This window comes from Paramormyrops kingsleyae, chromosome 1, assembly GCF_048594095.1.
Source record: "Paramormyrops kingsleyae isolate MSU_618 chromosome 1, PKINGS_0.4, whole genome shotgun sequence".
In the NCBI taxonomy this organism is placed as follows: Eukaryota; Metazoa; Chordata; class Actinopteri; order Osteoglossiformes; family Mormyridae; genus Paramormyrops; species Paramormyrops kingsleyae.
In genome coordinates, this window is record NC_132797.1 from 76,128,721 (window position 1) to 76,154,984 (window position 26,264).

The 26,264-nt window shown below is 49.1% G+C and overlaps 2 protein-coding genes and 1 long non-coding RNA gene across 8 annotated transcripts in view; 2 read left to right on the forward strand and 1 right to left on the reverse strand.

Moving 5' to 3' along the window:
• The first annotated feature begins 2,704 nt into the window (after positions 1 to 2,704).
• On the forward strand, positions 2,705 to 5,385 carry rpl8 (ribosomal protein L8). 2 transcript variants are annotated; one of them, XM_023801007.2, is made up of 6 exons: positions 2,705 to 2,802; positions 3,164 to 3,307; positions 3,388 to 3,529; positions 3,645 to 3,863; positions 4,080 to 4,195; positions 5,195 to 5,385. In XM_023801007.2, the coding sequence occupies exons 2-6, from the start codon at positions 3,170 to 3,172 to the stop codon at positions 5,351 to 5,353; spliced, it is 774 nt and encodes a 257-aa protein (XP_023656775.1). In that variant the 5' UTR covers positions 2,705 to 2,802; positions 3,164 to 3,169; the 3' UTR covers positions 5,354 to 5,385. The 2 variants fall into 2 exon arrangements, with proteins under 2 accessions (XP_023656775.1, XP_023656776.1); XM_023801008.2 differs by having other exon boundaries at positions 2,793 to 2,930.
• Positions 5,386 to 8,340: 2,955 nt separating this feature from the next.
• Positions 8,341 to 10,294, forward strand: LOC140578484 (uncharacterized). Its single transcript, XR_011982670.1, has 2 exons — positions 8,341 to 9,317; positions 9,558 to 10,294. It is a non-coding gene; the product is annotated as an uncharacterized lncRNA (long non-coding RNA).
• Positions 9,319 to 26,264, reverse strand: part of usp9 (ubiquitin specific peptidase 9) — a 35,406-nt gene continuing 18,460 nt past the window's right edge. For 3 of the 5 annotated variants that reach the window (XM_023801005.2, XM_023801002.2, XM_023801003.2), the window contains 30 exons: positions 25,443 to 25,538; positions 25,080 to 25,291; positions 24,757 to 24,997; positions 24,454 to 24,603; positions 24,119 to 24,239; positions 23,807 to 23,937; positions 23,434 to 23,712; positions 22,847 to 22,972; positions 22,356 to 22,493; positions 22,112 to 22,278; positions 21,905 to 22,013; positions 21,615 to 21,761; positions 21,382 to 21,528; positions 20,987 to 21,194; positions 20,456 to 20,676; positions 20,000 to 20,190; positions 19,708 to 19,881; positions 19,475 to 19,616; positions 18,643 to 19,393; positions 16,793 to 16,916; positions 16,405 to 16,630; positions 15,825 to 15,954; positions 15,538 to 15,723; positions 15,037 to 15,257; positions 14,847 to 14,935; positions 14,587 to 14,743; positions 14,286 to 14,498; positions 13,012 to 13,119; positions 12,102 to 12,197; positions 9,319 to 11,805 (listed from right to left, as the gene is read on the reverse strand). In XM_023801005.2, the coding sequence (XP_023656773.2) occupies positions 11,632 to 11,805; positions 12,102 to 12,197; positions 13,012 to 13,119; positions 14,286 to 14,498; positions 14,587 to 14,743; positions 14,847 to 14,935; positions 15,037 to 15,257; positions 15,538 to 15,723; positions 15,825 to 15,954; positions 16,405 to 16,630; positions 16,793 to 16,916; positions 18,643 to 19,393; positions 19,475 to 19,616; positions 19,708 to 19,881; positions 20,000 to 20,190; positions 20,456 to 20,676; positions 20,987 to 21,194; positions 21,382 to 21,528; positions 21,615 to 21,761; positions 21,905 to 22,013; positions 22,112 to 22,278; positions 22,356 to 22,493; positions 22,847 to 22,972; positions 23,434 to 23,712; positions 23,807 to 23,937; positions 24,119 to 24,239; positions 24,454 to 24,603; positions 24,757 to 24,997; positions 25,080 to 25,291; positions 25,443 to 25,538 (5,475 nt within the window). In that variant the 3' untranslated portion in view covers positions 9,319 to 11,631. The remainder of the gene's footprint in view (positions 11,806 to 12,101; positions 12,198 to 13,011; positions 13,120 to 14,285; positions 14,499 to 14,586; positions 14,744 to 14,846; positions 14,936 to 15,036; positions 15,258 to 15,537; positions 15,724 to 15,824; positions 15,955 to 16,404; positions 16,631 to 16,792; positions 16,917 to 18,642; positions 19,394 to 19,474; positions 19,617 to 19,707; positions 19,882 to 19,999; positions 20,191 to 20,455; positions 20,677 to 20,986; positions 21,195 to 21,381; positions 21,529 to 21,614; positions 21,762 to 21,904; positions 22,014 to 22,111; positions 22,279 to 22,355; positions 22,494 to 22,846; positions 22,973 to 23,433; positions 23,713 to 23,806; positions 23,938 to 24,118; positions 24,240 to 24,453; positions 24,604 to 24,756; positions 24,998 to 25,079; positions 25,292 to 25,442; positions 25,539 to 26,264) is intronic. The other 2 variants (XM_023801004.2, XM_023801006.2) reach the window with 1 other exon arrangement.

Genomic DNA, 26,264 nt, shown 5'->3' on the forward strand with positions numbered 1-26,264 from the left:
AAATCCATTATTCATACTTTTTGTGGACACAATAATTATATGGGGTATATTTTTATATAGCATAATTGTATGTGTACGTTACATGACAAGGTTACAGGAAATAGAAAATCTAAACTTAAAAAATCTATTTCCTGATTAGATGAAACAAGTGGGATATGCGAATATCGGTTTCCATTTCTGTGTACTAAGAAGGTGAGCCTGTGTACAAAAAATAAAAGGAATGTTTGGTTTTGCTTTGGAGCCTCTGACTGGAGATGACGTCATCTCACAGTTCCTCGATTAAGAACAGAAACAGGATGTGACATGTCAGGGTGTGTGATTGTGATCATGTGTGAGAAACTGGAGTAAAGGTGTCCTCTCTTCTCCTGCCCTTTTAGAAAGTAAACAAGGTCGCAAGCACTTTTCTGAGTCACTCCATCAGTATGCGACAATTGTTAAATCACAGCTTTTGGTTTTGATTATGTCCTGGTTGAGAAAGGTGGCCTTTCATCACGCTTCATTGTTCGTCTGACTCTTGGCATGTGCAAGAGATCATAATAACAATTAAGCACGGGGGGGTAGCGCAGGCCAGCTGACAGACGCGGGTCCAGTTGTTGTTCACCTGTCACAGTTTCATAATGGTTAGAGCAGACCACAGCAAGATCAGACACATAACATATTTCTTGTTTTTATTCTAATAATCTTTGTGAGATTCCTTTCAGTGTAGACAATGTGTTCATTTATACAACATATTTCCATCCTGTCTGTGCGGGGCCATCACAGCGACTGGTCTCACACAGAGAAGAAAAGATCTGATGAAGAAAATATGTGCTGTGCATTGTGTCCATCTGGAATTGCCTTACTCTGGTTTTTGCCTCATTTTTATTTCCAATTATGTGTGATAAAAAAAACAGATAAAGTGGCAGCATTATGTATTTGGGTTGATAATTTATTGTATAAGTAACAAGACATGATGGGTAAGACATAATTGCAAGAACCAAGGCTTTGGGCAAAGAAAAAAAAATGAAAATGCTGCCATCTGGTGTTGAGTATGATGGTTGTAAGCCAGTGTTTCCCATCTCATTCCTTGGGGACCCCCAGACAGTCTTAAGTGTTTGCTCCCTTCCAACTCCTGGGATATATTTACTTTAACTATAGCTATTTTATCTATATCTAGATACAGAATATTGGCATATATGATGGCGAGACATGTCCCTACATAGTCTGGCTATTCCACTCAGCTTTGTATAAACACACAAATCAAAATCCAAGAATACAAAGGTATAATAGTGAAGAAGGGTGAAAACAAGGGATGATTGTTGGCACTCGCGGGGACACTGGGACACTGATCTGCATATGGCTTGACGGAGTCACAAGAAGAATAGTGGCCAACTGAATCGTTCCTTCGGCGTAGAGCTTGTATGTGCGTCTTCCACTGGGACAGCGGGGGCTTCAGCAGACACCTGACTGACCCTGCAACAGGCTTCCATGTTAAAGCTCTGCTGGTTTTCTGTTCTCCAGTCAATCCCAATAATCTGCATCCTCCATACTTAATATATTGACTGACTAACATGACAATAACGGTCTCCAGCCAGAAGACACTGGCACTCACTGCAGCCCCCACTGCTCTACCTCTACCCTGCTCATGTCATTACTGTAGCATCCAGAAGAAAAACACAACGTTAAATAAACATAATGAGAAATAATAGTCATAAAATCACCAGATTACAGACATATCTCAGATTTTGCTCATCACAGTATCTGTTTTTAATAATAATAAAAAAAACATTCAAGACTTCAAGACTTTCTAGACTTTTTATTGTCATTGTACAGTTGCCTGGACAACGAAATTAGCTAAATTAGCATTCAGGTGATCTGCTTGCTGCTATGGAAGATTGTGAGTCTCATAATAGGCTGACGTTCTACAGACTGGCACTGTAAGACCAAAACAAGTGAAATCAATGAAGAACTTCATGCTAGCATTCACTTAATGAAGAAAAATCTAATTCATGGTAATATGGAGGAAATCCACATGACTACATATTCTTGGCATCACAGTACATCTGAAATTTTTTCATTCAACAGAAAATTCCTAGAAACATCACAACTTTAACCATTTAGCAGAGGTAAATGTTTACCGGATCTTTACTCTGACTTCAATAACTACTTCACAGAACAATTGACTGAAATCCCAGATCAGTCCATTGTCTTCATCCATAATCTTTACACATTGACCAAAATCAGTTAAAGTATTATTTTGATCTACTTTTCCTTCAGTTTGGCATACAATTGTTAACAGCCAATGAATTGGAATGTAATTGTACCCCATCCAAGGTGTGCACTAGGTCTCCATCAACATTCAAGTTATCTGGTGTTGATGGTCTGAAACATGATATTTACTGTAAGGATTTTATTATCGTCTGATATTTCCTACCATTTAGCCTTTAATATTGCTGACTGGCACTAACTATTATGCCAGTTTATGATGGTCTTGCTAACTCTTTGTAGTACTTTGGGTTTAAAGTGTTGGAACCGGATGGAGTATTCAATGGATTTAATGAAACAGGACAGATAATGGCACCCAAAGTTGTATATACACGTTTCGTCGCGTATTTGAATAATAAATCTATCTTATATGATATCTGTGAAACTGTACGACATATACCTATATATTAAGTAAATGTGATACGTTAATAACGCCGTGAAGGCGCCTGACGCCTACGCTCAGCTTGACTCGAATTCCCATAAACCCCCGGGCGTAAGCGACCGGAAGAAATTGACTGTATTCGCTTCCGGCATCCTCTTTTCGTCGGCAGAGGCCAGGTATCAATATGCCGTTGCTGTTCTCTTATTTAAAATCATGTTTTAATCACTGTTGAAATGACACCATCCGTTTACGTGGATACTCTTCTCTTGTAAAGCAATACTGCAGAAATCGATACGTAATTCTGGTAGAGTATAAAATGACTTTTATTTATTGAACGCTCACTTAATCGTTTTAATGAGTTCCGATTAATACATTAGGATGTCCACAAACCTTGCCCATAAGAATAAATGCAGTTCTGCTTGTTTGAAACGCGGGATTAGTGTAATTTTTAGTGTTTGTATTTGGATTTTTTAAAAGGCTATCTGTAGCTTGCATGGTCTCGGTGTTGCACTGACGTTTCTTGGGCTCCCACTGCAGCTGACAATGGGCCGTGTGATCAGGGGCCAGAGGAAAGGTGCGGGCTCCGTCTTCAAAGCCCACGTCAAGCACAGGAAGGGGGCGCCTAAGCTTCGGCGCATCGACTTTGCCGAGCGCCATGGCTACATCAAGGGGATCGTGAAGGTGAGCCTTACGGGACCGGCAGGCTTTGGATCACAGCTGGCGTGCTGGCTTTTAACCCGGGCCTTTTATGACTTTACCAGGATATTATTCATGATCCCGGACGCGGGGCCCCGCTGGCCAAGGTAGCATTCCGAGACCCGTACAGGTTCAAGAAGAGGACTGAGCTCTTCATCGCTGCTGAAGGCATCCACACGGGCCAGTTCATCTACTGTGGCAAGAAAGGTGAGAAAGCGTGCCATTCATTCTCCCGGTCTGCAGCGATCGTTAGTGTAAGCTCTTTGAGCTTGCAGCAGGTGTTAGTGCGCTGCTCAGCCCTCCACATGCTCTCCTTCTCCAGCTCAGCTGAACATCGGCAACGTGCTTCCTGTGGGCTCCATGCCTGAGGGGACAGTCGTTTGCTGCCTGGAGGAGAAGCCTGGCGACAGGGGCAAGCTGGCCCGTGCCTCCGGCAACTATGCCACTGTGATCTCTCACAACCCTGAGACCAAGAAGTCCCGGGTGAAGCTCCCTTCTGGGTCCAAGAAGGTCGTTTCTTCTGCCAACAGGGCTGTCGTGGGTGAGTGTGAAAATACCTGCCGTCTCCAGCCCGCAGAAGCATGTGCTGCATGAGTCCCTCAGACAGCCTGCTGTGGCGCCTTATTTGTGCCACCATCCAGCTCAGAGAATAAAACTTGCAATGAAAGCATCAGCTGTGTGTAAATGGAAGATGGAACCGTTCTGAGTAGCTGCTGTTTCTGGCTCGTTTGTGATGTTTATGATGGTTGGTGATCAGGTGTGGTCGCTGGTGGTGGCCGTATTGACAAGCCCATCCTGAAGGCAGGCCGCGCCTACCACAAGTACAAGGCCAAGAGGAACTGCTGGCCCCGCGTCCGTGGTGTGGCCATGAACGTAAGTGCTGCCGGCCCAGTGGCCGCGCTCCGCCGCTGTGTCCGAGTGCCACTCTTGCTGTGTTGGTTTGCATGTTTTATCTAGACGGGCAGACGGTGTGTCGGGTTCCCAGGGTGCTTCGCTCCGTGTGCCGCTAGTGGCTTCAGTTGCCCTGACGGTGATTTTGAATTATCTAAATATAGGGCTGGGCAATATGAGCAGTATGTGGATTTATTGTCATATAAAGTTTAAACAATAAGAAAATGTGAAACTTTGATACTGTCAGTAAGGATAGTGTATATCAGCCTATCACATTGCTGAAACAAATGCAATCCAACAAATCAAATGGTCTTTTAAGATGTCATTGTTGTGGCGGTACTCTGGGAGGCAAGAGAACGTGCTGAAAACGTGTCAACTAAACCTGCAAACACCAAGAACTTATTTCACCAGTCAAAGCATGGCCACCCAGCAGAACATACAGAATGCTAAGTTAGACACCAGCAATTAGGGTTTCTACTTTGTTAGAAGAGATATGGGACAAATTACACCCATACTGGTTAAAAACGGGACACAGCATTTTATTTTTCATTATGGGATGGATGACAGCTGTACCGGGAATGTCAGGCCTGTTCCCTGATATGAGGCAGTCAGATAAATAAACCCAGCAATGAAATATACTGTGGGCATTTTCTAATGTAAAAAAATAAAATAAAATGTATATTCAGCTTGCAGTCCATTCAGTCTGTTGCTGATCTCCATGTTCTGAATGTTTATGGAGTCTTGGTTTAAAGAAATAATGACTTGTGTTATGTCAGGTTGATATCTACTGATGTGAAGAAAATCACAATGTTTTTCCATAATGGCCAGTCAAATGTAAAGAACATTTATTGGATGTGTGATACGTAACTGTTTGTCGAAGGGTACTAAGTGTAGATTATAGTGACCAATGTCAAAAGGGCTGGCCGAAAGCCTGGAGGATCAAGCATCCAGTCGTGCTCACTCCCGCTATTCCCCCCCCAGCCCGTAGAGCATCCCTTCGGAGGAGGCAACCACCAACACATCGGAAAGCCGTCCACCATCAGGAGGGACGCCCCTGCTGGCCGCAAAGTCGGCCTCATTGCCGCCCGTCGTACGGGCAGACTGCGCGGGACCAAGACTGTGCTGGAGAAGGAGGACTGATGTATTTGTTAATAAAATGCTGAAAGGTGAAACGGCAGGTGGCCCTGTGTGCTTTTGTGCCGTTTTCAGCTCCTGCAGCAGTGTGTCTGTTCTCTCTGGGCCCTGTCTGCATTTCTGGCAGATGATTTCTGTACCCAGCTGTTAGTAGCCAGCAGTACAATGTACACCTGGCGTGGATACCTAGTGTGGCTAATGCACCCAGCTGTCTGTGGTCAGTAACACTATTTGCGCCTGGAGTGGATACCTAGTGTGGCTAATGCACCCAGCTGTCTGTGGTCAGTAACACTATTTGCACCTGGAGTGGATACCTAGTGTGGCTAATGCACCCAGCTGTCTGTGGTCAGTAACACTATTTGCGCCTGGAGTGGATACCTAGTGTGGCTAATGCACCCAGCTGTCTGTGGTCAGTAACACTATTTGCACCTGGAGTGGATACCTAGTGTGGCTAATGCACCCAGCTGTCTGTGGTCAGTAACACTATTTACACCTGGCGTGGATACCTAGTGTGGCTAATGCACCCAGCTGTCTGTGGTCAGTAACACTATTTGCACCTGGCGTGGATACCTAGTGTGGCTAATGCACCCAGCTGTCTGTGGTCAGTAACACTATTTGCGCCTGGTGTGGATAGCCAGTGTGACTATTTGCACCCAGCTGTCTGTGGTCAGTAACACTATTTACACCTGGCGTGGATACCTAGTGTGGCTAATGCACCCAGCTGTCTGTGGTCAGTAACACTATTTGCGCCTGGTGTGGATAGCCAGTGTGACTATTTGCACCCAGCTGTCTGTGGTCAGTAACACTATTTGCGCCTGGTGTGGATAGCCAGTGTGACTATTTGCACCCAGCTGTCTGTGGTCAGTAACACTATTTACGCCTGGCGTGGATACCTAGTGTGGCTAATGCACCCAGCTGTCTGTGGTCAGTAACACTATTTGCACCTGGTGTGGATAGCCAGTGTGACTATTTGCACCCAGCTGTCTGTGGTCAGTAACACTATTTACACCTGGCGTGGATACCTAGTGTGGCTAATGCACCCAGCTGTCTGTGGTCAGTAACACTATTTACACCTGACGTGGATACCTAGTGTGGCTAATGCACCCAGCTGTCTGTGGTCAGTAACACTATTTACACCTGACGTGGATACCTAGTGTGGCTAATGCACCCAGCTGTCTGTGGTCAGTAACACTATTTACACCTGACGTGGATACCTAGTGTGGCTAATGCACCCAGCTGTCTGTGGTCAGTAACACTATTTACACCTGGCGTGGATACCTAGTGTGGCTAATGCACCCAGCTGTCTGTGGTCAGTAACACTATTTACACCTGACGTGGATACCTAGTGTGGCTAATGCACCCAGCTGTCTGTGGTCAGTAACACTATTTGCACCTGGCGTGGATACCTAGTGTGGCTAATGCACCCAGCTGTCTGTGGTCAGTAACACTATTTGCACCTGGCGTGGATACCTAGTGTGGCTAATGCACCCAGCTGTCTGTGGTCAGTAACACTATTTGCACCTGGCGTGGATAGCCAGTGTGACTAGTTGCACCCAGCTGTCTGTGGTCAGTAACACTATTTACACCTGGCGTGGATACCTAGTGTGGCTAATGCACCCAGCTGTCTGTGGTCAGTAACACTATTTGCACCTGGTGTGGATAGCCAGTGTGACTATTTGCACCCAGCTGTCTGTGGTCAGTAACACTATTTGCACCTGGCGTGGATACCTAGTGTGGCTAATGCACCCAGCTGTCTGTGGTCAGTAACACTATTTGCACCTGGCGTGGATAGCCAGTGTGACTATTTGCACCCAGCTGTCTGTGGTCAGTAACACTATTTACACCTGGCGTGGATACCTAGTGTGGCTAATGCACCCAGCTGTCTGTGGTCAGTAACACTATTTGCACCTGGTGTGGATAGCCAGTGTGACTATTTGCACCCAGCTGTCTGTGGTCAGTAACACTATTTGCACCTGGCGTGGATACCTAGTGTGGCTAATGCACCCAGCTGTCTGTGGTCAGTAACACTATTTACACCTGACGTGGATACCTAGTGTGGCTAATGCACCCAGCTGTCTGTGGTCAGTAACACTATTTGCACCTGGTGTGGATAGCCAGTGTGACTATTTGCACCCAGCTGTCTGTGGTCAGTAACACTATTTACACCTGGTGTGGATACCTAGTGTGGCTAATGCACCCAGCTGTCTGTGGTCAGTAACACTATTTGCACCTGGTGTGGATACCTAGTGTGGCTAATGCACCCAGCTGTCTGTGGTCAGTAACACTATTTACACCTGACGTGGATAGCTAGTGTGACTATTTGCACCTGAGAGTATATAGCAGGCAGATGCTATTTGCACCCAGCTGTCTGTGGTCAGTAACACCATTTACACCTGGCGTGGATACCTAGTGTGGCTATTTGCACCTGCATGTATATAGCTGGCAGATATTAGTTGCACCTGGGTATCAGTAACCCACAGTGCTATTTCATGGCTAATGCTATCGACCCCACAATTTTTTTTTATTGCCCCCCCCAATCTAAAATTCCTTGTTTTATGCTACACGAGGGGAATTCTGATTCATTGTAAGCAAGTGCTAATATTAGCAAGATTACCATGCTCCTTCAGCTTGGGAAGTATTGCCAGGGTACATTTTGTGTGTAACGCACCCTGCCTTACAGATTTGTATTCCACTTTCAGCACAGTGTTTATGTTTTTGTGGAGCCAGGGAGTGAGGACCTGCGTGTAAATAGATACTCCAGAGTCTGCTCTAGCCGATGGTCTCAGGCTCATCACTCTGGTCCTTGCTGGGTACTTCATGGGTTTGGGGGTTTACGGTATTTCCTACACCAGGGGTCTCCAACTCCGGTCCTGGAGAGCTACTATCCAGTAGGTTTTCTATCATCCCCGGCTTCTGATGAGCCACAGCTGTTCTCAGGTAAATACCAGGAGCAGGTGTGGCTCATCAGAAGCCAAGTGGGATAGAAAACCGACTGGATAGTAGCTCTCCAGGACCGGAGTTGGAGACCCCTGTCCTACACAGTAGTAAGTTATTTGCTTTAATGGTTATCAGCATTATCTTAAATGCAGTGTTAGGTGACAGTAGCTGTTGCATTTATTTTACTGGGGAAAAACTCAGCTGTAAGTTTGCGTTAAGTCTGGAATGTGCACATAAATATGGAGGAAAATGTCCTTTTCCCCTAGAGAGATATGGAACTAGGAAGTTTACACCCAAATTTTAGGTGATACTCTGTCTATATGGAGATTATTAATATTCTTTTCCTTTGTTCTGCTTAATGTAAAACTGGGGTATAGCTCATTTTTCACTGTAGTTTCTCTGAGAAGTCTCAGTAAACCTGGCTAGATTTTATCAGAATCGAATCTTTTTTTTTTTCCTTAAGTACAGAGAAGTACAAGGAATTTCTTTTGGGGTCATGACAAGCAGGGAAAACCCCGTGAAGCAGCACAACAGCCTCTGCGTTAATGAAGCCAAGATGCTCTCCCTCAGTTTGTTCATCCTCAATTTACTGATAACATTTCTTCCATGTCTTGTCATAAAATCCTTCCAGCCAAAGTGTAACCAGCCATGAATTTCATTTTTACCATCTTAAATTCTGCAATTTCACCCAGTGCAAAGGAAAAAAAATAAAATTCTCACCAAAACACCTAGCTTCAAACGAGTATATGATATACGCCACATGAAAACCTTCCAAAGCTTTCTCTGAAATGTGGATCTAATTCAAGTTTGGAAACCTGGTTTTTAAATGAACCAGACCCACATATTTGTTGCTGGGTGACACAAAGCTTGCTGCACATGATTAAATGACAGACAGGGGTATAGTGGGTATTGTTCTACCCTCCCCTTACAGGACGCTGACGGCCCAGCCCACTAACCCACGGCCTTTGCAGACCCATCGAGACGGCACCCACGGGAGGAGTGGCAATCAGCGGAGGAGCACATGGGGCAAGGAGTAATTCAAATACTATTTATTTTTAAAGTATAGCTTTACAGTGTGCTGGGTTTGTACAGTGCTCTAAGGCAGGTCAAGGGATTTTATCGTCCATGCATGATTCACAAAAAGATTCTTAATTATTCAAACAAGTCAAAAGGCAATCATCTGATCCAATTAATACTTACAAAACAACCGAAACCAAAAAATTAAATAAAACCTTACAGGCTAAAACTAATGAAGCCGTTTCGTCCCTTGAAGGGAGGAGGAGGGTCAAGTGGCCTGAAGCGCCGTGAGAGTTGGGGGATCAGTCTATACAATGCAGCCCCCCCTCTGCCTGTGCTCACCCCTCGCTGGGGGGGGGGGGGGGGGGCAGGGTTCTCAGCACCCTCCACCTGGGTCTCCGGCTCACCGTCTTCTCCGAGGACACGTCACTCCAGCCTGCAGGATCCCGTATCCGCAGCCTGGCAGACAGCGACGTCGATTCAGGCCATATGCTTGGTTTGGCCAGACTCCGGAATGGGAGCCCTTCCCTCCTCATGCCGATTCACAGACTTCCCCTTTGATGATCCACCAGAGGTTTACCTTCTCCATCATATTAACGTGCATGGTGTATTTACAATGTGCCATAAATAAAATATGAGACAGTTACAGTGTCAAGATTCCATTTTCTTTATTCTTGCTAAGGGGCGAAATGCTTTGTTATCTCTGTGCACAAAAAAAAAAAACCTCAAAGTGAAAGTTCACATGGCGACTGTCACACCATTGGCCAAAACAAAAGTCGGCAAAACGGGTCGCAGAACTCTGTACAGTCAGCGTCTTCCTTAAAAATAACACAAGGATGAAAATGTTCCTCTTAAACTATTGTTTTGTGAAGTTCAGCAAAATAAATTTCTATAAAACAAAACAGCAAAATATTTAAATAAATGGTGGGCTTCTATTTTGCAGGGGGGGTATTTGGTATTTTAGACAAAAAAGCAAAAAAAAAAAAAAAATAATACACATTCAAGTTACCAATTAAATACAGTATTCACCAAGGCTTTCCTTTATATCCTAAAGAGTAACGCTTCGCTTAGCATGACCGCTAACAGTTGTAATGTGACTAACCAGCAGTTATTTTTATAATACAACCCTGCTTAAGGTTTGGTTCTGCCCCCCCCCAAATTGATAGATTTCTAAAACAATGCCTGCATTCAAGTAGGACTGTGAAATGAGGAAGGGGAGAATTAGGGTGTCGAACAGAAGCCTGTGGCCCGGCTCACGGCCCCATTCCAGCACATGGGCTGCAGACTGGGAAGCCACTGGGAGTTAGCCTAGAATAAGCCTCTACCAGGGAGACGACGACAAGCACACCAAGTATGGTCTACTGTGCTCCAGGCGACCTGGCGTAGCACACTGTTGCATATATATTTGTCTTCTTAAAATTCCTATTTATTGAAACCTACATGTTTATAGTCCCGTCGACGCATCGATTCCAAAACGTTACATCTGAGGAATACACGTGCGTTTGAAAATTCGCTCGCTGCTGCTATTGGTTCCGGATAACCACTGCCGAGGTGTGAGAGGACGATTGTTTAAAAAATCATAAATTAAAAAAAGGCTCTTCAGAGTAGCTGTGGGTCAGGGCCTGGCATCGTTAACGTGGCGTTCTCCCTTCAGCGGCCACCCTGGGCGGCGCCATGCTAAATATTACAGCTTATTAACTAGAGCTTGGAAGTGACTGAATTAATACCAGAATTACAGAAAGGCGATGGAGGATCTAGAACAATGTTTACATCACTTTCTACACCAACCACATATCAGAGTAAACCCAGGTGTTCCAACAGCCCATAATAATGTCAGCCCCTCAGAGGAGATGCCGCAGTGCGTTTAAGGTGGTCGCCACCAGCGTGGTGTCCTCTGGAAACCCAACGTGCCCAATCTGCCGGAAGGCCGACCGAACCTCAGTGCCGCGCACAGGACTTGAAGCAAGTTGCAAGTTTTTTTTTTTTCCTTTTTAGTTCCCCCCCCCCCCCCAAGACTGGGAAGTCTCCACCAGCAAACAGTCTCACTGTTGGAAGTGAAGTCAAACATTAACTATGTACACCTCTGCATTCCCCAGCCCCCCCCACCCCCCCCCCCACTTGTGTTACGACACGAGACGCTGTGCACTGCAGGGTGCTATGTTTCTGACAGTGAACACACACTCCACTCCAGGTTAGATACAAAACAGCTGAATTTGGGACGGGGGAGGGGCCCTGGAGGCGCCATTCGCTCCTAAGGCCTGGTTTCGCACTTGGATCAAGTGTCTTGATGGAGCAGTCGGCCAGGTGAGGGGCAGGGTGGCCGCCGGGGGCTACTCCTTCGTCTGGGCTGGCGCTGGCTCCTCGCCTCCCTCCCAGGTCTCTTGTGCTCGTTGGGCCGGGGCCACGGCCGGCACGGGGGCGGGGGCCGGACCCGGGCGTGGTGGGTTGTTCATGTGCTGTGCTGCGGGGCCCGTGTAGGGCTGCCCCTGGGGGTGGGGATTCTGCTTGACACAGACAGAAGACCATTAGTACAGGTGCGGGCACGCACACCCACACATCCACATCCCCACACATCCACATCCCCACACATCCACATCCCCACACATCCACATCCCCACACACACAGTCCCTTTCCTGATGACTATGGGTGCCGCATTTCATTGGGCATTCTGTTTACAAACAAACCAAAGCCTGCAAAACAAAGGTACACTACATAGGTACACTACATAGGTACACTACAAAGCACATGTTTGTCCAGCTGAAGGGGTGGAGAGTGAATGTGCCTGGGGGGCCGTCATACCTGCTGATAGGTCGTCCCAGGAGGGTGGGGGCAGAGGGTGGTGTCCTCAGGAGGAGAGACCTCGTGCTCTGCAGGGGCCTCCTGATCATCGGGTTCCTGACACAAGTAAACAGAAGTTGATACTTTGATGGTGGGACAGTACAGCAGGAAACCAAGACAACACAGGCAGCTTGGCAGATTTTACTCAATTACCCAATTCTGTGGGTAAAAATAATTAAATTGGCTTCTCTGCTCCCATCTGAGGAACAGATATGCTTGTGTATTCATGATTCCACGTAGGTCAAGCTGCTAACTCTGACCAGCTAAGGGTTTTATCCCAGAAATCATCTCCACCATCACTACTCACCATAAGCACCGGATGCTAAAGGGGACTAGTAACTAGTTTTTATAACTAGATTCTAAATGAAGTTAAGGCTAAAACATGAAGCATCTCATCAAATGTGTAACACGGCAGGGTAACGATTTTGCTAAAATTTAGATCATTCATCCCAACAGCTTTCTACCATTAAAGCAATTCCTTTCACAAACTGAGAGGGGCAGTAATGAGCGCTTGACACTCATGGTTCTGAACCGCCTGGTTCATCCAAGGTGAGGCCAAACCGAGGCTGATGGAAGCCCTGCACTACCCCAGCGGGGGTGGGGGGGGGGACCTTTGCATTGCAGCCAGGGCTTGAGTTTTCAATCCCATTTCATGTGGATGTTTGCATTTGTTCTGGCAATGTGGTAGGTGTGAGTGGGGGGGAGGGGGGACAGGTGGAGTGGGAGAGGTAACAGCTAAAACACACTGAGATGAAGTCCAGGACCGGCCGAGCCAACGCTAGCGCTGGAGAAATGGACCGGGTCGCAGCACGCCATCTGAACAGCAAGAGAACGCGGGCGCGGGGGCTCTGCCGCTGGGCGTGACTCTTACGGTGGGCGGCTGCTGTCCGGCCACGTCCCCTGGCACGAGCTGCGGCGCCGAGGACGAGGTCCGCCCCGCGTCTTCTTCAGACGCCGCCTCGTGCTTCGTTAAGTGACACTATTTTGAAACGGCAGTTAAAATGGCACATCAGACAGGTGTCATCGAACGGCAGGTTCCCGGCCTCTCCTCACTATCCCAGTGATTAGCCATCCGCATCGGTATCGGTCCGACGGGAGAGGTCGCACGGCCCGCGTGACCGGGCTTGGTCACAGGCTCAACACAGGGGGAGAAAGAAAGGAGGCCATTTGTCAGAAAATAACGCAAAACACCAGGCGCCAAAACAAAGTGCTGAAAACTGCCAAAAGCATGAAGCCAAAGTCTTTGGACTGCATGTTCAGTACCAGCACAAGGGCAACGTTTGCCTCAAAGGTTAGAAAGAAAATCGACAACTCAAAGCCTTACCTACGAATGTTAATATTAATGTGAAAAATTCACAAGTGAAGCTACATTATACAATGGATCAAGTAAAAGCAGCTCATTAAAATAAAAAAAAAAGTGTGCGCAAATACATTTATGCAGATTACGCTTAATATACAATCTCGGAGAGGACTGGCTCAGTCTGGCATGTCTGCTTATGCTGGATGTAAAATCATAAGAACATAAGAAATTTACAAACGAGAGGAGGCCATTCGGCCCATCAAGCTCGTTTGGGGAGAACTTAGCTAATAGCTCAGAGTTGTTAAAATCTTATCTAGCTCTGATTTAAAGGAACCCAGGGTTTTAGCTTCCACTACACTAGCAGGAAGACTCATGTATTCTAAGCTGAGGTTTGAAAGTGACAGCATATGCAAATTAGCTCAAACATGCAAATTAACAGAACAAAAGGCTTCAGTTACTCCTTAAAAACGAAACCTAACTCCTTCCACCTGGCACAGATGCCATTTTCTTATATGTTTATGCTTCCTAAATCACACTACAGGCAGATTTATGATAAAACAGCAATCAGAAGGTTTCATGGTGGAAAAAAGCAGCGTTGAGGGGGGAAAAAAAGACAAAAACTACTCAGCTAGCAGATGAATGCGGCTGAAGTGATAAAACTAATTTAGCATTATGAATCCAACCCATATTTTTGGCCTTAAACGTGAAAACCCAGTTCCAGAAAGTTCCACCGCTCACTACATCGTACAGGAGAAAACTAGACAACACAGCATCCCCTTTAATGGATTTTAAGCGCGCAGACAGAAATTGAAAGCTAAGGGGGGGGGGGGGGCGATGGGCGGTACCTCCTCAGGGCAGAGCTCGCAGGCCTTGGCCAGGGTCATCCGTGCGCTGTGGGAGCGCTCCAGGAAGTAGCCGTTGGAAGTCTCGTTGCTCTGCACCGGGGGCGACCAGTTGTTGTATGTGTACTGGGGATTCCCCGTGTACGGCCGGCGCTCCAGCTCATCGCCCAGCCACTCCACTGCCCACGTCCACTTCCTCTTCAGATCCCCATTGCTCTGTAGGCCACAGCAGACCAGACGTCACCCCACCACAAGGGCACAGCAGAGACGACACCATAATCACATTCGTAGGCCTAGGCGATACCTGGAGGATCTGATACGCTACAGAACAATTACTGAAGAGAGCCACCATGCACTTGATGCACTGGTAAGCCCGCTTCTGGTAGTGGTTTTTGGAGCGCTGGATGGTGTCGAAGAGGCCGTCCCTATCATCGGGGATCCCCTTCAACACGTTGTGAATCCTGGGGGAGGGAGACGGACCGGAGGTCATAATTCCATGGTTAAGAGTAACACGTATCCCATCTCCTCGGTACGTGATGCCGAAACAGCAACACCCGGCCTTACCTATGAGTCTGCCACGAGTCCTCAACGAGTAGGATCTGCAGCAGGAGGTCCAGGTAAGGCCTCAGCTCATAAGTGTAGGAGTAAGCCACCTAGGAGGAGAGAGAAGCATGAAGCAAGGACCGCCCACCAAGGAGGACCGGCTGCTCAGGTGGAACATTTTTACCAACAGGCGAGGGGGAGAGGCACCCACCTGCCAGAGGAGCTCGCTGAGCACCGTGGAGGAGAACTGGGGGTTCTCCCAGCAGCCGAAGCGCAGCAGCTTGACTGTCTCCTCCGAGTTGCTGCAGTCCTCGATGATCTTCTTCACGTAGCTGGTGCGAACGAACAGGATCTCCGTCACCAGCTGCTGCACGGGCATGAGGGGTTGTGCCAGACTAGGGTCGCCGTAGGGATTCGGAAGAGCCGGGTTACCTGAAAAGTAAGTAGGGCCTTTTCAGAGCACCGGCCATGAGCTGGTCAATAGTACCAAACTATCGCCCCTTAACCCCGTAGGTGCACTCAGCTCCAGGCCCCATCCACAAGACATGGTGACTGACATCCTCCATCTCCGAGCCCAAGTCCTGAGCAGGGACGAGGACCTTCACAGGGCACCTACACCTTCAAGCCACGTCTAGCGCTAGTCAACGAACACGTCACTCACTTCCAGGAACACGGATTACAGCCATCCACCGTAATACGGAAGGATTCTTACCGTTAATGGAGGACTGCATGCGCGATGATACATCGCAACACCGCACCAGCTGAGAGACCACAGTATACAGCTTCCCCAGCTCAGCATACTGGTACTTGATTGGAGGACCAGGCCCCTCGTCCAGGGCGACCAGCATGAAGGTCGCAGGTACGCTGAGCTTAAGCAACTGTGTCTTCTCAGCCACTCCTGCAACAAAGGGGGGGGGTGTGGTCGGGGGGGGGTCAGTGAGAGCCAGACGCTGGTTCAAGGAAGGCACTATGCCAAGGCCAGATGCGGGCGGCTCATACCCAAGTTGGCGTACATGACGAAGAGGTTGAAGTACTGCTGCAGGTGCCGGCCGTGTTCGGACACCTCCCGGCGGAGGAGGTTAAGCACTGCTCTTAGCAAGTGGTCACTTAGGCTCAAGCTGTCACAGGCCTGGGGGGCAAAACAGGGCATTCACGTGAGGCTCACTGAACAGCCAGGCTGACTAACGTATCACGGCGCAGAGGATATCGCCGGGGTGCTCGTGTCTTCTGGCGAAGTGGTATGATTGATGTGCGGAATTCGGGTTAAGAAAATGTGAGACGTACATTAGAAAACGTTAAATGTATATTTTCTAATGTAAGAATGCAATCCAGTCCCATTAAATTCGGCCGATATCTCCAAAACAAGGCAACTCCCAGCAGAACGACCTAGATGAGTAGATGGAACTAAAGTCCCTCTAAAGTACATGTCTTCAGTTTTGGGATGAGCTGCCCCTTTAAGCCAACCAATCACCAAACCCAGGAATGGTTTGATGTACTTGTAGTGGAATACCACTGGGAGCCCCCAAGAGGACGTTTGGGACCCGCTGCACTAAGAAGGCCTACAGAACTACGGCTTCACCTGACTGGAAGGACCAGGCGAGGCCACCGGCGAAGGGCACGGCCCATCTTGCAGGGAGAAGTGCGCGATGAAGACGAGGAGCTTGGCAAAGGCGCCCCTAACTTCTGCACTGGGGCACTCCAGCAGGTACTCCGAGAAGCGGTTGGGGAAGGCGAACAGAGCGTTGTGTGCAAACCAGCAGCGTACATTCTTGCTATGACGGAGGAGGATGCACAGTGCGTCGTACCTAAGGGGCGGGCACTTGTTAGGGGGGGGGGGCAACCCGCTGCAAATCATCAAGCATAGATAATGATCGTTTCAGCTGTTACTTGTAATGTCAGTGAGAGACCCGAAAGCCGTTTGTAGGAGACTGCAGGGAAGTGGCGGCTTTCAGAGGTGAAGTCCTTACCAGTCGCTGGCCGGGCCGCGTACGATCTTCTTTGTGTGAAATCCTGTACTAAACAGGAACCTAGCAGCAAGCTGAATACTAATCATAGCTATTTCTTCTGCTTCAGGCAAAAGATGATCTTGTCCTAATTTGAACAAAAATAAGCATCGTTAGAAATGGAAATTACAACCTGCCATCACAGGTCTGTAGCAACACAGTACAGAAGTACGAGTGCATGAGATTGGCGATGCCCCACGGGCTCCAGTATGATACTGCTTGGTGTCCGTTAGCCTGATCTGTGCGTCTTCAGCCCATCAGTGCACCAAAGGAACCCTTAGCTTCTCCCAGAGCCACACAAACACAGATACCCACACGCTGATTTGTCAAGGGGATTAACTCTTACAGTCCAAGTTCAATCTTTAAAGATGCCAAGTCATTTCACAGTATAGAACATCAAATCCACTCCATGCAACGAAGCTCACACCATCAAGGGTTACGTTTCAGCAAAAGGCTTCCAGCAGAGGTTTCCGATAAGACTCGCACTCAACTTTGAGCTGAGACTCCCCTGCTGCCCAACTCTTTGGGCAGTTTGAGATAGGGAAAGGCAGATTCACATTTTTTCAGTTCTGATCCGGTTCCGATCCTGATACTAGAGCTCTTTTTACTTAAACTTTTAAATAAATATATATATTTACGTTTCATATATAAATTTTTTAAACTAGTAAATACAGACAAAATCAGAGACGTGCTGATTGAATATAAACGTATGGCAAAAAAATCTTTAATTAGGCTAATAGAAACATACGTAACGTTCTGTTCCACCTCATTTGAACATCATGTTTTAAGCGTTTTTGAGGCATTTTGCAGTTCAATTGAAATATCTTCCAAGTGAGGATACACCAGCGCCGAAAGCTTAAAGTGCCCCACAGTGTTTCTCCCACTGGCAGCAGTGTCACTTACGCTTCGCTACGATCGCAGCCCCTCGTGTATCACAAGCAGTAAGGGGTGCGCAGCCCAAGCTAGCGACTCCCAAATCATCCATTGCTTTTGTCATATTACTCGCACGACTGCGTGCATTTTCCACTAAATGCTACTCCCAGCTCTCAAAACATTTTTTACAAAGATTGCAAATTGCTGCGCTACTACTTGTTGTTAAAAGTGTAAAATACTTCCAGATCGTCACCCTCCTATCTGATATTCTTATGCTCCCCTTACTGCGAAGGGTATGTGAATGACGTCATAGCCGCCGGAAGTCACTGCGCTCACAGCCATCGAGTGGCAGTCTTAGCCTTCAGCTTTAAAGCTACAAAAAACATCTAAAATGAGATAGAGCTGCCGTGCGATTGATTGTGCCAATAGACTTAACACGAAATAGGATCTATCTTTTTAGAGAGTGCCTTCTAAAGTGGTTCGGTCACATACAGCCTAATAAGCCTGCCCGTCTAATAGGTCTGGATCAGTGCCGATACCGATCCGAATATCAGACCGGCGCATCTCTAGTTTAAGGGGAGCCCTTACTACTACGACCATCACTTCTACTTATGAAACTGAGAGACCTAAATTTTCTACTCAAAGAAATCCCCTTGAAAGAAAAATAACACTAATTTCTCCATTCATGCTCAAGAGTCTCAAATAATGATTTGGGCATCCTTTCAAGACACACCAGCATCCAATGACATCGTCGAAGAGTGCTGGAAACAGCGGTGCTTTAAATGCAGCTCGACAGCATGAGTAACCCAAAAATGCTGCAAATTTAACCACAGCGAAGACAATGGAATTCACACAGAGCAACACACTCACATCACATGGAAACGGAAATTAGCTAAAGATCATAATAGCAGAAGCAGACTGACTGACGGGGTACTACTTACCTGGAGGCAGGTTTAAATAGACACTGTTACAGGTCAGAAGTTTCTTTATAAACTGGAAATATTCCAGGCTGTACTGCATGCGGTTGTGCATGAACTGCACGTTCTGCTTGCGCACGCTGCACTCGATGGCGGCTGGCATCTTGATCTGGTGCGGTCTGGCGGAGATGGTCAGCTCCGTGATGTACTTCACCAGCTCTCCATCCCGCTCTGGAGAGTCCATGCGCTCGTAGAACAGGATGTAGGCGTTCCACCACCTCTTCTGGCGGCGGTAGGACATGCGCTTCATCATGTGGTCGAAGACCTCGCCCATGTACTCTCCGCCAAAGCACTGGTTCTTCATCTCCTCGTCGTCATCCATCTTGCACTCGGTGACGTCTCCATCGTCGAACTTATACCAACGGTTCCGCTCGCCGTCGCCGCCGTTCCGCTGGATGATGTAAGAGTAGTAGTGGCCCCCACTGGCCTGGCCGCTGTGCACCAGCACGCCAACCAGTCGGTACTTGGAGCTGCCCATTGCTTCGCCCTCCCCAGGCTCATTCTGGATCACCTGGTTCTCCGGGTGCACCTCGTCACCCTCCTGCTTGGCCACGCCCGCCACCGTGTACGGCTCCATGTCCAGCTCACGCGGGAACTCGAAGTAGTCGTTGAACTTGATGGCGCACTCCCTCTCCCAGTCATAATCGAAGCGCTTCAGCTGGATCGCCAGCACTGGGGGCAACGTCTTGATAAGCAAACGCTTCACCGTGTCAACCTGCGGGAGCCAACATTACAGCTGTTTACTGGGACTACAAGAAGCATGCAACAAAATGCGAGACGTGGTGATCGTAGGTACCTTCTTATTGCATTTCTCACAGTGGTAGGCGTTGGCACCCTCTAGCAAGTCTCCTTTGACATACTGCTCCATGGAATCCAGGAGGTTCTGGTGATTTCTGATATCTACGTTCAGCGTGGTGAAGGATTCCTCACACTCGTACCTGGAGCGCAGAAGGTTCCGCATCAGAGTCATCGTGCCAATCAGCATTCCACCCCCCTCATGACATGCCCTGTTAACCTGGAGACACGCACCTATGAGGACACCCCTGGCAAATTTTCTGATCAGCGAAGGAGCCCCCCAGGATTTTGCTGAGCATGGCTGGGTGACCAAGTGCTTTGAGGGCTTCATCCAGACTATCCACCAGGGAGTTGAAGAACTCAAGGGCATCATGCTGTTCTCTAAGGTTAACTGGCTCTCCCCATAACCTGAAGACAGGACATCAGAATACTATGTTCACCACACCCACAGGAACATGTGTACCAACACTGCATCGCTGCACAGGCTCATTTGATGGTAATGGGTCAAGACAGATGAAACGATTACCTGAACTGTTTCCAGAAGCCTCGAGGCACATAGTACTGCAATCTGGAAGCAGCCAGGTGTCCAAATATGACCTGCAGGTGGCGCAGTACACCAATATTGTATTCCTTCCTGTCCTCAGACTTGCTGACTGAAGGCTTCTCTTCAAACTGGTGGTGATAGCTGAATACTTCATCACGAGGGTCCACATTGCTCTGTGGGTCGAGGAACAACCATCTTATGTTTCAGTCACTGCATGCGCACAGGAGTGTATCTGAGACAGAGAAATACTTCTGAGGCTGACTACTCATATTCAACTACAGGGATGCCCTCAGCTCCAGGTCAGGCCTACACAGCTTATGACCTTGGAGATGGCTGATGTGTCAGTCACCGAATCCTGAGCAAGGATGAGCATCATCACAGGGCGAAGAGCATCAAAGCTCCATCGTTCTCGGGACAATGAGCCAGCTGATCCCACACCTCGTTATCCTGCTTCTCGTCCCCGGACATGTCGTCGTCCACGTCCGTGCCCGTGCCCTCGATGGCCAGGATGCCGTTGCGGATGGGCGGGATCATGTAGAGCTGCTGTATCACGGAGTTCATGTAGCAGGTGGCCCCCGCGTTCTTGAGGCCCACAAAGCCCTTAGTGAGCCGGGGGCCCACGGGGGGCAGGTACTCCCACTCCGTAAGTGCTTCACAATCTTGAAAGGGGAAGAAGGGTAGGCAGAGCGATGGGACAAAGCAGAAAAGCACATCTTAAACACGCTAAAGGGCTGCTGGTTTATTCTGGTCGGCCAGGATCTCCAATTTCCCTTTGTTATTGGACCACTTCTTCAGACCAGAATTCTAAGAATTCTTATTGGATGCACCACAGTGGCCACATGTTTCTAACCAGCCAATAGTAGTAGCGCCAGATACCTTCATAGCAATATCCTCGACAACCCATCTACCCTAAAGGCTGCTACTTCAACAGCAACTGAACATAACTGACACATTTCTGGTGTGACGCACTTAAGTAATACATGTCCGTCAGCGTGTCGACGATCTGCTTGAGGTTGCGCACGCAGCCAACGGCGAGTGCCACCAGCAGCTCGAAGCCAGCATTGATGCTGGCGGGGGTGCTGCAGACGGGGATGGCCTGCTCGGCCGGGAACTCGCCGCTCTTCATGTACTGCAGATAGACGTTGGAGGCCGGGAAGATGAAGTCATCAATGAGCTCCTGCAGAGAGGAGGAGGAAAGTCCGGATTAAGCTCTGCCTTTGAGAATGGAAGCAGCTCTGAGGCGGACTAGCCTTTTATAGCACAAATGGGAATGACCAGTAGTTCTTTTAAGCTATACCCTGTGAGTCAGACATGCACCGTTTTATACAGGGGAAAAAAAACCAATAAAAGCGCCAGAAACTGACCTTGATAAGATTGGCCCCACCCTTCTCACAGCCAATGTGGTATTTCTTCTCAGGCGTCTGGAAAGCCAGCAGCTCCTTCGTGACCCCGAGGTGACCCTCCAGTATGGTGTCCTCAACTCCCGTTTCCCCAGTGCATCTCACCTCATCCTGCACCAACCGAGGGCGGCATGTTATCACATGGGCAGCACACTGACTGGCACGGGGGGGGCGGGGGCAGTCGGAGACCCACTCACCCTGATCCTTTTTAACCAGTCGATCTCATTGTTCAGGAGAACCTCCGCATTGGGGAGACTGATGTTGCTGTTGAACGCGTAGTTCAGTAAGTGCCTTAAGAGGATGAAGTAGTCTCCAGCGTGCTTCGCCCTCTCCTTCGCAGTGCTCTGTGAAACGCAGTTGACGGCCACACATCAGACAGCGCTCTGCTCGTTATACTCGCACGTCAGCACGAGGTCTTCCAGGATGTTTATTAGCAGACAGCTCATGCCGCCCTTCCAGAACACAGAGGCCCATTTTGGATACATACGCTCAGAACAGTGAAGAGGAGGGTGATGAAGAACAGCAGCGGCCTGTGTCCCATGCAGCACCTGGTGGCCATGACGAAGAACTGCTCCTGAGCCATCTGGCGAACAGACCTGGCGAAGCATGATGGCGAGACACCGGTCACGGTGGCACTGAGCACCGAGTCGGGCAGAGGGGCGCGGAGTCAGCGCTACGATGCCGCGGCACCCACCGGCTCTGGCAGTGCAGCAGCAGGTCGATGATAAAGGCTTGCCAGGCCTTCTCCTTGCTGAGCGTGTCCAGCGCCGTGGGGAGCAGAGCGAAACACAGAGTCATCACCTCCAGGGCCTCGCAGCACACCTGCTCGTCCTCCGCGTCCGGCTCGCTGCCCGCGTTCATCTGTGTGGGGGCCACAGGCAGAGTCACACCCCCGCTCCCGGACACGGCCCGCAGAGACGCGACGGCGGCGCCGGTACCTTCTCGTAGATCTTGCTGATCTCCTCGTTGGAGCTGAAGACCAGCTGGATGGTGCCGCAGCCGGACGCCCAGATGATCTTCTGCACGGCCCTGATCACGCAGATATCTGGGATGTATTTAGAAGCCTGGAAGAAGTTCTGTGCAGGGAAACGTGGACGGACAGTTCAGCAAGCGCGAATTTAACTCCTGTGGTTATAAACCAGGGTCCTGATTATCACACCAGGTACAACAAACACAGTGAAAGACGCGGCAGCAGCCGAAATCCAAGCTAAACAAATGGTTTGAACTTAACATTATAGCAAGAGCACTGCAGTGTGTTGGGGTGCATTATAAACCAACGTGCTATAAAACAAGGAGCATCTTGTTCACCAGACCACCCGGGACAGGCCAGAGGCACACGAGTGCTTCACACGCCAGACCGGATGAGCAGCGTGACAGAGGCCCCCGCGTCCCCAGTGCCACCCCCCGACAGTAAAGGGTCCCCACAAACCTCGTCAGAGATCTGCTGGGCCAGGCGGATGGCCACGTTGCGCAACATGCACTCGGATGACGGGTTGGGAATGTTCTGCAGCGCGTTCTGGAGAACTATAGCCTGGTCATGCGTGGCCTGGTTTATCTAGGAGATGAATAACAGACAGTGTCGGCAATGCGCTTAATATTAACTGTGAATCCAGCCACTCTCCACACAAGAGCAGTGCAACATTTCCTTTTTGGAAAATGATGGACAACAGGCGGCGGCTTCCTGAAGGAGGACCTCGACGTAGGGCTCTGCTGTTCCTCAGACAACCTGTACCCCTGACATTTACAGCGACTGGAGGGCAAGAGAGAGGCTTGTAACTGGACTCCAAGAATTCCGGCCCCCCCTGCCTCACACTACAGCCTAAGGTCAGAGGAAAGGAGCACACTTAAGGACTCAAAGTGGCTCAGTGTCTTGGGATCAATCAGGAGCCTGAATATGCAATGAGGGCCCCTTGTATGGGTATACAGGGCGTCTCGCATACACCTCACACATACACTAACCTCCTTACAGCTAATATTAGAGAGCACACAGATGACGATCTGAGGCGGCACGCTTACAGGTGACACGGGGTTGGTTCCCTCTGCAGCCGGCTGACAGGCTTCCGCCACGACCTTCACGTGGCCGAAGCCCACGGCCGTTAACAGCAGCTTGGCTATTTTTAGGGCATTAAGGCAGGCGCCTCGTCTCGTCTCCATGTCAGCGCTGGGCAGGAAGTTGTTCCTGGTCAGCATGCTCAAGACCAGCGGCAGGCCGCCACTTTTCAGGAAGTTGTACTGGAAGTCGCTGGCGTCCTCCCCCAGGGTACCGCTGGCGGGCATCAGCAAGGCGTACACCACCTGCGAAAAGGCCGAGGGTAGGCGTCACGGGCAGGGCAGGTAGGGGCAGGTAGGGGCGCTACACCAGTGACACCGGCAAACTCTGCGCACAAACCTCGGTCAGGTAGAGAACTTGGGACGGAGAGGGACCGAAGAAGCGAGAGTCCAGTGTGGGGCTTAGGCTGTTCTCACCCAGCTTGGCGTGATCCAGACAGATGGCACGCAGGTTCTCCACGGTAGTGTTATCTGGAGAGAGGAACCCATACTAGCATCCAGACAGATCGAGCGCCTCACCACCTCCTCTACCAAAAACGACCCGCTACTTTTAACTAGAAGCAGCTAGCAATGATCACGCAAGGGCGAATTAAAGGAATTTTCCAGAAAGAACAGGAAGAGACCTCAGGATAAGCTGGCACGGGCAACGTACCGGGGGGCATGAGCTTCATAAGGACGCGGGCTCCGTCCCGGAGGAGAGGCATGTTAAGATTACACCCCAAGTCTGCTACTTGCCACAAGAAAGAGACGTAGCGGAGATGCAGCGACATGATCTACAAAAGCAGACGGGTCCATAGTGAAGCACAGACTACAACCTACATGCCGGCGGACAAGTTCGGAGCTCGGACCTTCTCAACTGGTAATCACCACAAACGAAAAGTCACCAGCAGCACACAAAATATTCCATTTTAATGTGACTCATTTACTGCTCTACGGCCATGCAGCCGAAAGAATCGGGGGATGAGAAGAACCCGAGCAGAGCCTCACCACGCCTGGGAGACAGCTCTCCACTTCAGGATTGGGACCATCACTGTAATGGTTTCCATGGGTCCCAGGGGACCCAGTAGAGGAATCGGAGGAGCTGTCAGGGCTTGAAGGCATGTTGGAACTAACTTGGGTCAGCTTGGCTGTGATGAGCTGAGGGGTGGAGCAGGGAGAACAGAGAGAAGAAAGAAGTCGTCTATGTTCAGGACCTTGACGCGCAATGACGTCACCTGCCAATAGGCAGAGTGTAAGAATAGGAGCGCAGTGAGCCTCCAGGACACCGGTGGGCGCCAAACGAAAGCTTACAGTTTTGTCTTTGATGTTGAGCTGTCCGATCAGCTTCCTGTCGTCAGCCGGGTCCACGATTTCACCCCCGATGAAGAGCTCGATTTTCGTATGCGCGCTGTTGGCTTTTATTCGATTCAGGATGCAGCGGCGCACGGAGCCGATCGTGTCGTTGGTGTGTGACCAGATGTCCAGGTCGTCCACCTGCCGGCCTTGGTTTGGGAAGCGGACGACGAGACTGATGTGCTTGCCACGAAAGGCCCTACAGAAGGAACGAGAGCTTACAACCACAGCGGTACCCCAAGCCATATTCAGTGGCCGAGTGGGATCAGCGGGCCCCGTACCTCGACATCGGCAGGATAGTGCGCTCTTCGTGGTAGTCGCTGTCGCACTCGGTGATGTACTCCCTCAGCACGGTGAGCACCCTGCCCATGCGGATGGCTTCTTGCCTGGCACAGTTGATGCTGTCTTTGTCTCCATCCAGTACACACAGCGTGTCGTAGGAGGCTTTCAACCGGTCAAAACAGGACTGGATGAAGTCTTCATGGATCTCCACCTGCACGCGACCCAGACGAAGTCTGCCCTGTTACATACGGCTCATATGCTGCTCTGTGACAAAATCGCCGGCCCTGCCGTGGTCATTGGGTTTGCTATGATCATGCTGAAGCTCACAAAATGTTGCCAGATATTATGGAGGAGCAGCTTACCTGATTTACTTGTAGTTTTGGTCCAAGGTTTGTGTAGATCTCTTTCAATAAGTCGATTGCTCTTGTGGCGATGTCATCACTTCCTTGAATCACGACCTGTTTTCACAGACAAATTAATAGGCCAGCGTGTGGCAAATCTCACCCAGACAGATTTCATATGAAAAACATACAGCGTACGGCATTTACAGAAACAGACCTAGACGGACTCCCCCCTCCCCCACAACATCCACCCCATCGGTCCTGCATGGAAACCCAGGTCTGCTTTCTGCTACCCTTAAGAACCACAAAGAAATTCCACCCAAATTTAAAGGAAGGGAGCTGTACATAGGACCCATAAAACAGGATGCCTTGTAGAATGACTCAAATGTAACAGGTATTTACAGGTGCCCCGGAAAATGTTTACACCCCCCCACCTTTTTATCCAGGGTCACTCAGTTGCTTTGCATTTTTCCCCTGTTATACAAAAAATGGATGATGCACTTTGAAAGACTGGGTGAGGGGGTGTGAAAATGTAGGCCACAAAAATAAACAGTGCATTTCTATGAGCCCCAAACCTAAACCTATTCGTCACGCTGCTCTGAAGCCCTCCCCACAAACACGCATCTTCATGGATATGCCGCCCCCCCTCCCCTTCAGGATGAACATGTTTAAGGCCCACAGTACGCCATAACAATGGGTTCTCAAAATAGTCAGAAGGGGACACACATTCCTGAATGCATGAATGTGCTTTGCATCGACACCTATAAATGCCACAGAGTGAATACATGCTATCATTTACCTCTGCTTCTAATGGAAAGTCTCCAACCCACAGTGAAAGGGCCC